At 43.3% G+C, this 13,279-nt stretch overlaps 2 protein-coding genes across 7 annotated transcripts in view; one reads left to right on the top strand and one right to left on the bottom strand.

Annotated features, from left to right (window-relative positions):
• The window catches only part of LOC124141404 (mediator of RNA polymerase II transcription subunit 12-like protein), a 61,325-nt gene extending 56,222 nt beyond the window's left edge, over positions 1 to 5,103 (top strand). For 2 of the 3 annotated variants that reach the window (XM_048402240.1, XM_048402242.1), the window contains exons 41-43: positions 787 to 1,092; positions 2,673 to 2,934; positions 3,415 to 5,103. In XM_048402240.1, coding sequence (XP_048258197.1) covers positions 787 to 1,092; positions 2,673 to 2,934; positions 3,415 to 3,757 — 911 coding nt within the window. In that variant the 3' untranslated portion in view covers positions 3,758 to 5,103. The remainder of the gene's footprint in view (positions 1 to 786; positions 1,093 to 2,672; positions 2,935 to 3,414) is intronic. The other variant, XM_048402243.1, reaches the window with a different exon arrangement.
• Positions 5,104 to 6,304: 1,201 nt separating this feature from the next.
• Positions 6,305 to 13,279, bottom strand: part of LOC124141342 — a 44,563-nt gene continuing 37,588 nt past the window's right edge. For all 4 annotated transcript variants that reach the window (XM_046509322.2, XM_046509321.2, XM_046509324.2 and 1 more), the window contains exons 3-4: positions 10,110 to 10,295; positions 6,305 to 9,775 (exon numbers count right to left, since the gene is read on the bottom strand). In XM_046509322.2, the coding sequence (XP_046365278.2) occupies positions 9,616 to 9,775; positions 10,110 to 10,295 (346 nt within the window). In that variant the 3' untranslated portion in view covers positions 6,305 to 9,615. The remainder of the gene's footprint in view (positions 9,776 to 10,109; positions 10,296 to 13,279) is intronic.

Here is a 13,279-nt window from a genome sequence, read left to right as displayed (position 1 = left end):
AAGATTCAGACGGTACCTTGAGTAAAATGCTAATAATAATGTGCACTTGTAATGCGCTAGTCTCCATGTAGCCGTTCATGCTCAAAGTTGGGGAAGGGGTGGCCCAGTCGTCTAAAGCGCCGCGATTCGCTGTGCAGAGTTGCGTCCCTTGGACACGCCAGAAATCTATGATCGTGGGTTCGAATCCCGGTTTGCCCCGATTATGTTTCTAGGTTTGTCAGCACCATACCCGTGCTCGTGGATTTCACCGATGTGGTAAACGTCTTAGACCTGCATCACTTTGGGCTTTCCTCCCACATTAAGCTGACACGCCATGATATAACTGGAATAATGTTAAAAGCGGTGTTAAACCCAACTCACTCACTCACTCACTCACTCATGCTCAAAGTGCTACACCAAGGACAAGGGGAAAAGTTTGTAATGAAATAGTACTAAGCAAAGAATCTGTGAAGGTTTCTAATCATGTATATACCAGGAAATCTGGAGCACACTGTTCAGTTGTAACACTCTCTTGTAATTTGTAGGCAGAGATTGTGAAGAAACGATAAATTTATGTACATGTCATGTGTCTCTTACATTGCTCGCAGAAGTCATTGTGAGGGTAAGGCATGTCTGTTGTATACATCATGGACAGTTTTTATCCATCTCATTAAAATCATATCTTAGCTCGACCCGCTAATCTAATGCGATCCCAAGTCACGTCAGAATGACGTTTCATCTGACCAATCAGAGTGCCGCTTACCAGATCGGAATTGACATGCATGGAATCTGTTTGTTTTTGTACAGCAAATCGACAACGATTTCCTGGCAACGCCAGCAGCTCGAAGTTCCTCCTGAACAGTATGCTACGGCAGCGGTCCACCCACCCGCAGCAGGGGCAGTACGGGATGCAGCAGAACCCCATGAATCCCATGATGATCCAGAAGCATCAGCAGCATCAGTACATCCGCCAGCAGATCCTGCAGAAACAACGCATGTATGGCGGCAACAACATCAGCAACAGCTCCATGCACCCTATGCCAGGTGAGGGGGCCATGGTCGCTTCCACCGCTGACAGCAATATCACAGCTGCATCACGGTGGCCTGGGAGGGGTGAGTTTGGACCTGGCAAACAACGATCCATGTCAGGTTATCATTTCTCAAATGGGGACTTCCCAGGGAAATCCCAGTTCTTGTTAATATAGTTGAAACTAATACTATAGCTCGGTAGAGGTGCCTGGTATGTACTGTAAATTTTTAAAATTAATGTGAGCGTGAATTAAATGCAATAATGCGAGTGGTCTTTGTTCGCATTAATGAAACTTCCCATTTATGTCTCCAAATGACTATCAACAATAAGACGGCATCACCGCACACTTTGGATAGCGGAAATACCAACTTGAATATAAACACAAACACGATTGATTGAGCAGCAGTTGTAATAAGTATAGGAATCACACAACGGGCATCCGGTGAGTTATCACTGCTGGGGTCAAGAGTTCTACCCACTCGTGTCAAACTAGGCATCATTGACAAATCCAATCAGTGATCTGTTGTTGGTTCAATTATTTTATTGCCCTTGAACTTAATGCCAGTCAACAGAATAGACATATAAACTGGGTGTTGTTTTTAGGAAAACACTGTTTATTGTTATTACGGAAGTGCTTTACTCAGTGCTAATAAGCGGTGCTATTTGCTGTTTGATTGGATTAAAGTAGGATATGTATCATTCCACTGGGGATGGGGTGGGGGCAGTTGCATTGATTTGGAGTCGCCTTTTTGGCTAGGGGTCAGCAGTCGTTTTAAATTGGAGACGCATTAATTTCAAGATTTCCAGTATTTGATAACAGGGCCATGACACTAAGGGACACTTAGTCAAGGGCATTAATCCCTGGACCTGGTCTAGGGAATGAATGGGCAAGTGATTTTAAGCACATAGTCTTAAAGTGCAGATTTGCCTCCCTTAGCATATTAATCAAGATTATGGTTCAGCATCCAATCTCATTAAAATCAGATCTTAGTTCTTGCTATCACTGAACAAAGATCTGAGGACATCCCATTTTGGGTCACGTCAGAACGACCTTTCATCCAACCAATCAGAGCGTCGCTTACCCGATCATGAAAGTGACAGACGGAATGTGTTTTCCAATCATGCAACCTCGAAATATTTAACACTGGGTATTCCGAACGACAGTTACAGGATTTATGATTATATCCATACAATCTATCCCATCTGTGAGCCATTCCAGAATGTTCTTTTCAACAGTGTTAATTTTTTAATTCGAGAATACGTCAAAATATGTTTTGAAGCGTCGCCAGTTTGAAACTAGCGTCGTAAAGCTCGAGAGAGTTCGCTTCTGATTGGCTTATACCGATTTCTTGTCAGTTATTTCATTTATCGGTCAAAGGTCGTTCTGACGTGACCCGTAATGGGATGTCCTCAGATCTTTGTTTAGCGCTACCGAAAACTAAGATCTGATTTTAATGAGATTGGTTCAGCATTATACATGTGTTCGTGTCACTGAACATTTCGTCTTTTCTCTTACTGTTTCCTCACTAACCAATTGTACTTTGGTAAGTTTTTATGGCAAGGTTGTTATTGATACTGTTTGAGATGTTGCACAGGCTATATCCAGTTAATTGCAAACTGCAGTTGTCTGAGAGACAATCTAAAGTTGTATTGTTGCTTGCAGGGATGCCCCAGAATTACCCAGGAGCACCCTATGGGTCGATGCCACAGCAGCAGCAGCAGCAGCAGCAGCAGCAGCCACCTCAGCAGCAGGGTCCTTCCCGGATGATGGACCCGATTGGGGGCAACATGATGCAGAGCTACAACCAGCAGTACCAGGACTCGGGGAACACCCCCAGCATGATGCAGCCGGCCATGCAGCAGCAGGGATACATCGCCCAGCAACCCATGCAGCAGGCCCAGCCACAGTACCCACCCACTCAGAGGTGCGGTCATGTCCACAAATACCTTCCTTTTGGGATGGTCATACTGCTTTTTAGATTGTATGACTAATACATGTTATGCTGGATTTAAATAAGATATTGACAGACTAAGGCTAATAAGCCAACTAACAGTATCCCGTGAAGATCTGGATAGAGAATAGGTCTTCAGCAGCCCATGCTTGCCGTAAAAGGTGACTATGCTTGTCGTAAGAGGCGACCAGTCATGCTTGCTGACTTGGTAGATGCATGTCATCGTATTCCACTGGATTGTCTCTCCAGACTCGATTATTTACAGACCACCATCATATAGCTGGAATATTGCTGAGTGCGGCAGTAAACAACAAACGCACAAACAAAAACCCAACTAACAAAGCCTTAAAAATGACAATTGAAAGCCTTGAAACGCCTTGAATGAACCTTGAATTTTGTTGTTCCTTATCTGTATAAACTGTGAATGACGTGTTTGACTTGTGTGTGTTCCAGGATGCAGCCCCCCATGGCCAACATGAACTCCGGCATGGCCAGCATGTCCGGCTACAACCAGATGGGCCCTGCCGCGCCACAGCAGCAACAGTCATCCTACATGACACCGCAGCAGCAACAGCGCTACCAGCAGATGAGGCAACAACAACAGCAGCAGCAGATGATGCAGATGCAGCAGCAACCCCAGCCGCAGATGTCACAGTCGTCAATTCCGACGCAGCAGCAACAGGCGACAGCCGCACTGGTGGCTCAGCTACAGCGACAGATGTCTGGGGGGAATAACATGCAGGGCCAACAGGGGCAGCAGTATCAACAGCAGTATCAACAGCAGTACCAGGTGTAGGCTGCGGTGACCAGCTGTACAGAATGTCAACATAGAACAGTATCAACAGCAGTACCAGGTGTAGGCTGGGGTGACCAGCTGTACAGAATGTCAACATAGAACAGTATCAACAGTAGAACAAAGTATATACACCAACTTGAGAATGCACAAATGTTATAAGTAACAACTTGCTCATGATACATCCAGCATGGAAAATCAACAGCACAGTTCTGAATATCCACAACAGCATTGTCTATCAACAACACATATGTCACAAGAGCCAAATATGGAGATATAGGACATGTGTTGTGAAGCAGAAGAATCAATACCAACAAGTGCTGTGTGATACAGCTTGTACTCCCAGTGCTGCAGAGGAAGCTGGAGCCAAGTTGAGATGCAGTGATGGCCGACCCCAAGGCCACAGTAGACAATGTTGTTGGGAGGCTGTTGGTATGGCTGGTGTTGTGTGTGTTCTGTCGGAATGTCATGTTGACGTACTACAGTGAACCATGTGCAATGTCTCCTGTCCTTCATCATGTCATTGTCCATCTGTCATCATCTGATTGTTCATGTCTTTGTTGTATCAGTCAAACAACAAATCAAACCCAGAGCAATAACCCCTTGAATAGGCAGAGTAAGAACCCTCCTCCACCCCAGTCCCCGTTGTTCTACATGCAGGTCAACATCAAACATAGGCCAGCCTTAGTCATTACTTGGATCCCTCTGTAGGTAGGACGCTGTACCAGGACAAATCAATGAGATTGCAATCGCTCGGTCAATAAATCAATTTATTTTACTGTTACTGGTCATACGATTAGAGGAGCGGTGGGGTAGCTGAAGCCCCGGGTTTGATTCCCCACATGGGTACTATGTGTGAAGCCCATTTCTGGTGTCCACCGTGGTATTGCTAAAAGCGGCGTAAAACCATACCCACTCATATGATTTGTGAAAACAAACAAGATTTTTTTCTTATCACTATTCCAAGGAATGACAATGGCTTGCTTCACTGTTTCCTCAATGATACGCATGGGAGAACATACTAGTCTAATATCTGTTCTTTATTGGCATAACAAACATTCTTGTTTACTTACAATGCATTTACTTGTACATTTAAGATGGAAAAGTATGACATTTTGTCTAGTAACTGTAAATAATTGCTTGTTCAGCTCGTCGTGTATAGTTGTACTATGTTAGATTTGTACAGTTGTGTGTATAGATATTGTGTCATTTCTGCATCATTGTGCCCCTGGATGGAGCTCACCCTCTCATTATTTATTGTCATGAAGCCGAGTGCTGGATCATGGAATCACATTTACAATCAAACTGAATCACGATTCAAATTCATTGTAAATAAATTCAAGAACAAAGATCCTTTAGTCAGTGTTGTGTTTTAACAGTTTATCTCTGGTGATTGCTCATAAATCAAGTCCACATTTTTCAGAATTCAGCCAAGCAGCTAGATCCATTTGCTGGTCCAATTGTTAATGGTTGATGCTCACTCACTCGCTTTGCTGATATATTGTCCCTGTGGAGATAATGGGATCAGTCTCCCTAGTATCGTGTGGTGTCAACGTGAATCAGACATGCGGCTGCAATTTTGCCTGAGACGAGACCGCCATTAAGGTGTGGACCACCGTGACAGCAGCTTCTACACGAGGTCACCTCTCTGCTGCTACAATGCAGGACACATTGCCCCGTGGGCGGTCTGGCTTAGATCTGACCCCCAGCAACCTATGCTGATCGTAAGAGGTGACCAAATGGATCGGGTGGTCAGGCTTGGTGACTTGGTTGATGGTGTGGAATCATACCCATAGCATGGATTGTTGTTCACAATATCACTGGATTGTATGGTCCAGACTCAATCATTTACAAGCCGCCATGAATATTTCTGAGTGCAGTGTTAAACAACAAACAAAACATTACTCATTGAATTATGCATTACTGGTTCAATAAGGGGTTAAAATCACACGTTAGAAAATCACACATTTTCAAAATGGCTGTCATGCCTTAAATTGGAGCAGATTTGTCTTGCAGTTATTAGATGTTAGACACAACTTTGCAGCGATCATGTACACTGATTTCAGTCTCTGGACAGGTGACAGATGTGCATTCAAATACATGGGGTCTTTGGTGATGATGTAGTCGGTCACCAATAGGAAGACCATGTCTCCAGTAGCCCATGCTTGTACGAGATGACTAGAGATGACATGGCTGATATTGTCTTTGTACAGACTGGTTCCGTCACTGGTTTCTGTGGTACAGGGGGGAACGGGTGGCCCAGTCGTCTAAAGCGCTGCGATTCGCTGTGCAGAGTTGCGTCCCTTGGGCACGCCAGAAACCTGTGATTGTGGGTTCGAATCCCGGTTCACCCCGTTTATGTTTCTAGGTTTGTCAGCACTGACATGCCGTGATATAACTGGAATACTGTTGAAAGCGGCGTTAAACCCAACTCACTCACTCTCTGGTACAGACTTGATCATTTTAAGGCTGTTGTTGTACTGCTGGAATATTGTGGATTGCACAAAACAACATTCATTCACACACACACACAAAAGCAGAAGACACACATTTGTCAGAATATATTTTTAATTCATGTATGTGATCCTTACCTTTATACAACCGTGGAATAAGTTTCAAACTGTTACTTGTTTTGAAGTAACATCAGCTCACAACGATACAATCATATTTAACAGCAACACTAAGAAATCTGTGAAATTGTGTTTGAAAACATACAAACTTCAGAAAAACTTTGATGCAAGTCAATTAACACATTGAACACAGCCATAGCTAAGGCTGTTTAGGTGCAATAGTTTAGTAAGGCAGCATTTGTGTTTATAAGTAACAAGTGTTGTTCACATTACTAAATACAACCGTTGTTGAAACAAAAACCTAAATGGACATTCAGACAACTAGTTAAAATGACAAGACAACCATGTGACCATATGTGTACCGCTGAGTAATATATTGTAGAATCACAAAAATATATACGGTGGTTTGTTGCAATGGACGAAGAAATCAAGTAAGGCACTGAAGTATGGCACTGGTGATTTGGTGATGCCCATGAGAAGGAGTTGTGCTGACTGACCAAGAATCATAATTGGGGTGAATCTTGCTTGTACCCACTTCCGCTGATCCTGGCATGGCTAAGGAAAGCAACTCTACACCGCAATTTTCGGCAGCTTAAACCACAGGGACCCTGTGCCATATAAACATTTTACTGTACAGTGTAGTTTTCATGGACAAATATTGAACAACATTCATTTCTGATTCCCTCTTTAATTAGAACATCCAGATAAACATACTAGTGTGTATTGATAAGAACCTAATACACGTATACTGCAGCAGTCCCCTCCGTTGTACAGTGGGCAGACCGTACACTGACAGAACCCAGGGCTTGCATGGCTCACCAGATGCATTCACCTGCAGTCTTCCTGAACCTACATGCACAGCAAACACCCCGACTCCACCCCCACCCCCATGTTCTTCGACACTTGACAACTATTTCAAATTCAAATTCAATGCATACACAAGCATGTGATATAAAAACTTACACCAGACCACAGATCTATATAAGTTATAAAAGTCTGTGACCAAACAATTTATCATCAAGCTGCGACACAACTACTATATTGATACTTATGAAATAAAAATACCATATTCGACGTAATAAGCACCCAACACTAATAAGCGCTCACGGCAATATTTGCTAATACATTGGCTACTGAACAATCCCAATTAGCACCTTATCCGATTGATCAATGTACACAAGACTTATTTATTCGTGTATAATACCACTCTTGTGTTATATGCACCCTAAATTATGGGCAATTAAATACTGGAAAATATATCTGTCGTATATAAACATTTCAGGCTGTCAGCACAAACCACAAAATATACGATCTTTCAACTTTTTTTTTTTTCACCAATATAATATTCTTATAAATACGAGCGTAAGATCCCCCTATTTCTAATTTTGTGAGTGCCCTGGGCCCTTATTACGTCGAATATGGTACTGCAAATACAGATTTATCCACATACGAAATCTGCAGATAACTCGACAAGTTTGCTGAACATTTTAATTTGAGCATTGCCTCCAGGAACTGTGGCAGCAGAGTGCTGCACTGGTTGCCCTAAGTTCACGCTCCTGACTAGTAGTATGGAATCCACCCCTCCAGCTAGTTATTGTACACTCAACCTCCTCCACAACCAGTCACCAGTAGATACAAATACATTCACAACGTGGGAGTACACCTAACAACCCATCACAACTCACACATAATATACTGATATGTTACTTGACTTTCACTTGCAGAGATCCTAGATCATTACCATTCTTTGCACTGACACAATCGTACATTCCTACAGATCAAAATCCTATTTTCTATCCCTGGTTTATTTTCTATTTAAGTGTCACCAGTGATATTGTACCATCTGACAGATAGATCTTGTAAACAAGAATTGGCAGTTTGGAAGAAAACATGCCAATCGATCATGATAACCTAGTAAAACTGATTTCCTTAACCCAAAATACTTAAAAAGCTATAAATAAATATCTGGTCAGGTTAAAATGTAATCATGGCAAGAATAAAACAAACAAGCAGCATTGTCTAAAATGTATCCCTGTAAATACCATCAAACGTGGCTACAACAAAACAATGAAAGCAAATCTAGGCTATAGTCAAACAATTTTAGGGTCTGAAAATGATTGCTCTTGAGAACTGGCGAGCTCATTTAGCTGTACAGCCCTGTGCAGCTTAAACTGATGTGTACATCTGCAAGTGCTGACACATCTGGAAGTCAGTTCCTTACACAGGGGAAACAACTCTGCCTTGTAGCATTCGATATTTCCGTATAACAGGCGCTCTATTGCCACTGACAATGTAAATGCAAGCTTTAGACAGCAGTTCTTGGGAGATCTGCTCAAAGCATTTAAAACTGACTTCCAAAATTGGAAAATAAAAATGGTTTGTGTGAAAGACTCAAGAAAATTGGAGAATGAGCAGTTTTGCATCAGGTCATGTGATCATTGTGTCTGCTACCTTGGGTCTTATGAAACCGCTGCAGCACTAGCTGTGCCGGGCCTTCTTACCCAAAGTGATCTTAGCCCTACAATGATCGTAACTCCAATACTCTAACATAGACTTAAGATTGATGTAGCACTACGCTACCTTTGTGCGTGTGGGCCATGCTTCATGAAGCGCACTCAGAGCAACACTGACACCGGGATGACACCAGCTTACTGTTGAACTTCATCATGACACTGTAACGTCACAATTCTGAACACCATTGACTTCAGTCAACACAATGAATTCAGCTTGCACTATTGTCAACAGGGTGGGATATCCTTCAGTGATGAACACAAACATCACCTTGGCAGCAGTACATGTGTGACACAAGACAAGCTACTTGTCCTGTAGGGCAGTGTTGCATGTGTGATATGTACATGAGCAATACAATTTATCTGTACAAGAGACTTGATTCTCAGAGACAATAATAAGTGTTAACCTTTGATGGACAACTCGTAGGTAACTCTGTCACCTCCTCTCACTCAGTAAACGAGCATAAAAACCACAGACAGAATCAGTTCTTCTGCAATTTCGCTGATCTTGTATATATACACAGCTGAGTTACCAGATACAAAGTCTTCCATATTTTAAGAAAATGACCATGGACATGTTGCTGTTGCTTTTACATCAATTCTCATTTTTTCATTTAAATCTAAAACATTTTTTTATATCGACATCAAACATCTTCTGATCTGGTGTTACTGGCAATACCATGACCTTTCCCACGGAATTGGTGCCAAAGGTCAAGGTCATCACCAGTTCTCCGACCTCTGTGTTCTTCCTCTGCAGAGTTGGTGTAAAAGGTCAAGGTCATCACCAGTTTTCCGACCTCTGCAGCATCCTGTTGTTTTTCCTTTGTGGAGTTGAAGTCTGTGATTCCCCTCGCATGATGGCTGCCATTTCACAGTTCCGGTTCCGCTGGTAGTTCTGCATGGCTTCTGGCCGGGTACGCACTGGCGACGTCTTGGGACGCCTGAACATAAAATACAACAAGATTTAGTAAGTTTACTTTTCATCCCGAGTCAAGAATATTTCAGCCACAAAAGCAATGAATGTCGTGTGTGACATTGATGGTACAGTTTGGCTGTTGTACTCAGTGGGGATTCCTGGGCAGACGTCACCAAAGTAACCAACCATGTTGTAACTAATGATGATCTGATTGTTACCAAGTGTTGATGATGTATCGTCGTGCATCTTGAGCTCATGGTGTCAGCCAATGGTTTGCCAAGCCAGGCCCACACCACTCTTAAACAATACAACTGACAGAACTACCGAGGCAGGAACTGTTGACCTACATCCCGACTCACCTATCTTCAGTGGTCATCATGTGTTTGGGCACTGATTTCTTGTTTGCTGGTGACTGTCCTGGCGACTGTCCTCCTGGTGACACGGCCATGGCCATTATGTCCCCCATGCTGTCCATGGAGTTCTTGCTGGCGATCTGCTCGGCCTCGGGGCGCAGGCGGTGGTGAGGGGGGATCTCGTCCCAGCCCCTGAAACAGACAACAGACACAATGATACATCACAGTCACATGCTTACATCAAGCCACAATAGCGTCATCCACAGACATTTCCTTTCACCGTCAACAGTTTCACCAGAGTCAGGGGTGAAACATTTCTCAAAATACAGGTCTTAAATTTGTCTATTGCCTGCAAATAAAGTCAATTTTGATACAATTTCAAATTCTAAAATCTGCCCCTCTCGCCCCACCATGAGACTGTACAATTTCCAACACCATTCACCCTGGGCATGGGTTTCATGAACAAAACTGTTTTCTTATTCTTATGTGCCTCTATACATATGTGTGTATATGTGCATACACCTCTGGAGCAGGTGCAAATGTAAATGTGCACTGTGTGTATATGTTGCAATGTGAACGTTCATGTTAATGTAAGAGGATGATCTAATCTTTTGCCAACACCAAACAAGTTGTCAACAGTTGCCTACTTTTATGCGTTTATACAGAGTTGAGCGGACGGTGTTTTCTTATGGTTTCGGTGAAGTAACTCTCTTCTCATTCAACTGGATCCCAAATCAATGCTTAATTTCAGACTGAGGCAATCTAGACTTGCCAAATCATTCTAGAGTTGGATTCTTTTCTAATGAATTTTGTAGTGTCTGGGAGACCGACTATAAGGTGGACCCTAGGTGGGTGACTGCACAGTGGCCTTGTCATGGCTTATGTGGTCACTTCATCTGAAAGCAGGTTCCGAGCTCCCATTTTAATTGGGTTATTACATTTTTCATTGGGTAACCAATATTTGTTCACTCATCTATTCATCACTCTATTGGGTTTTCCCCAACATTTTAAAATTGAAAAAAAATATGAAATAATGTTTTAGGTGGATGTAACTTTTCTAAATATGTAGGCCTGACTCGGAAAGTAAATTAGCTTGTAGTTGTGTTTCGGTAATGAGCTCCTTTGTATGCATGCTGAAAAAGCTTCATTGGGTATTTACTCGTGCTGTTTTTATACATCTGAGTTTTACATTTAATGCATGCGTTTCTGTACTCCAATTGATTGAAAGTAATTCACGCAAATACGCAGCTTATCTGTAGCTCTGAGGGTTTATTAGCAGTGGAGAGCGAGAGCAATCCGACAGTCAAGATATGACTTGACCATCATCTAGGATGTAAGCAACACCAGGCAGCTGGCCAGAGCTGTTTTCTTTTTATATCAAGTTATCCCTGATTGAAGCTACTTGACTTTCAGCGTGAGGTCAGTGTTTGCCCTGCAGTGAAGTATTTTACACTGCATGTGTTTTCAATATCACATGGCAAACTACCATACACAGTAAAACTATTCCAGTATAACTGTAAACCTGACTGTCACCTTGACTAGACTGTCACCTAGACCTACCAATGACTATCACCTTGACTAGACTGTCACCTAGACCTACCAATGACTATCACCTTGACTAGACGTCCACCTTGACCTACCAATGACTGTCACCTTGACTAGACGTCCACCTTGACCTACCAATGACTATCACCTTGACTAGACTGTCACCTAGACCTACCAATGACTGTCACCTTGACTAGACTGTCACCTAGACCTACCAATGACTATCACCTTGACTAGACTGTCACCTTGACCTACCAATGACTATCACCCTGACTAGACTGTTACCTAGACCTACCAATGACTATCACCTTGACTAGACTGTCACCTTGACCTACCAATGACTATCACCTTGACTAGACTGTCACCTAGACCTACCAATGACTATCACCTTGACTAGACTGTCACCTTGACCTACCAATGACTATCACCTTGACTAGACTGTCACCTAGACCTACCAATGACTATCACCTTGACTAGACGTCCACCTTGACCTACCAATGACTATCACCTTGACTAGACTGTCACCTAGACCTACCAATGACTATCACCTTGACTAGACTGTCACCTTGACCTACCAATGACTATCACCTTGACTAGACTGTCACCTAGACCTACCAATGACTATCACCTTGACTAGACTGTCACCTAGACCTACCAATGACTATCACCTTGACTAGACTGTCACCTAGACCTACCAATGGCTATCACCTTGACTAGACTGTCACCTAGACCTACCAATGACTATCACCTTGACTAGACTGTCACCTAGACCTACCAGTGAAATAATTGGATGATACTTCACTAAAACAGGAATTTTTTCTTTTCAATATATCTCAAATGGGCCTCAGATATATATGACAACATTGAGAGTACTGATATTTAATGACCATTATCCATTAGCCAATAACAAGTACACTGGACGTCTGATCATATTCCTTCTTGGACATTTGTCCATACAGTTCCATCTTCTAGTCTGCCTCCATTACTAGAGGAACCAGGAAATGTGTTGTAGGTGAGGCGTGCTTCCTGTACCCTACAGCGGCGGCAGTGGCAGGGTCGGGCAGACATCACACAGCGCTGTATCAGGGGTACACCTACCTAATCACACCTATGAAATACCAGCTATGTGTCTAATGGCCATTAAGTACCCCCTAATCTGGGGGCTGCCATCTACATGATGCAGCTGGAAGCCAACGCTAGCCCCCCACCCCCAAGCTGTCTGGCATTAGCCCTGACCTGCACTGACTGGCCTCTAGACTACACACAGTCACATCCTGTGGTGCCCTGACCAACCTCTAGACTACACAGTCACATCCTGTGGTGCCCTGACCAGCTTCTAGACTACACAGTCACATCCTGTGGTGCCCTGACCAACCTCTAGACTACACAGTCACATCCTGTGGTGCCCTGACCGGCCTCTAGACTACACACAGTCACATCCTGTGGTGCCCTGACTGGCCTCTAGACTACACAGTCACATCCTGTGGTGCCCTGACCGGCCTCTAGACTACACACAGTCACATCCTGTGGTGCCCTGACTGGCCTCTAGACTACACAGTCACATCCTGTGGTGCCCTGACCAACCTCTAGACTACACACAGTCACATCCTGTGGTGCCCTGACCAGCTTCT

Source organism: Haliotis rufescens, unplaced genomic scaffold, assembly GCF_023055435.1.
Source record: "Haliotis rufescens isolate VD_foot unplaced genomic scaffold, xgHalRufe1.0.p SCAF_25, whole genome shotgun sequence".
Taxonomy (NCBI): domain Eukaryota; kingdom Metazoa; phylum Mollusca; class Gastropoda; order Lepetellida; family Haliotidae; genus Haliotis; species Haliotis rufescens.
Note: the sequence above shows the minus strand (reverse complement) of the source record. Positions and strands in the feature narration are given on the sequence as shown.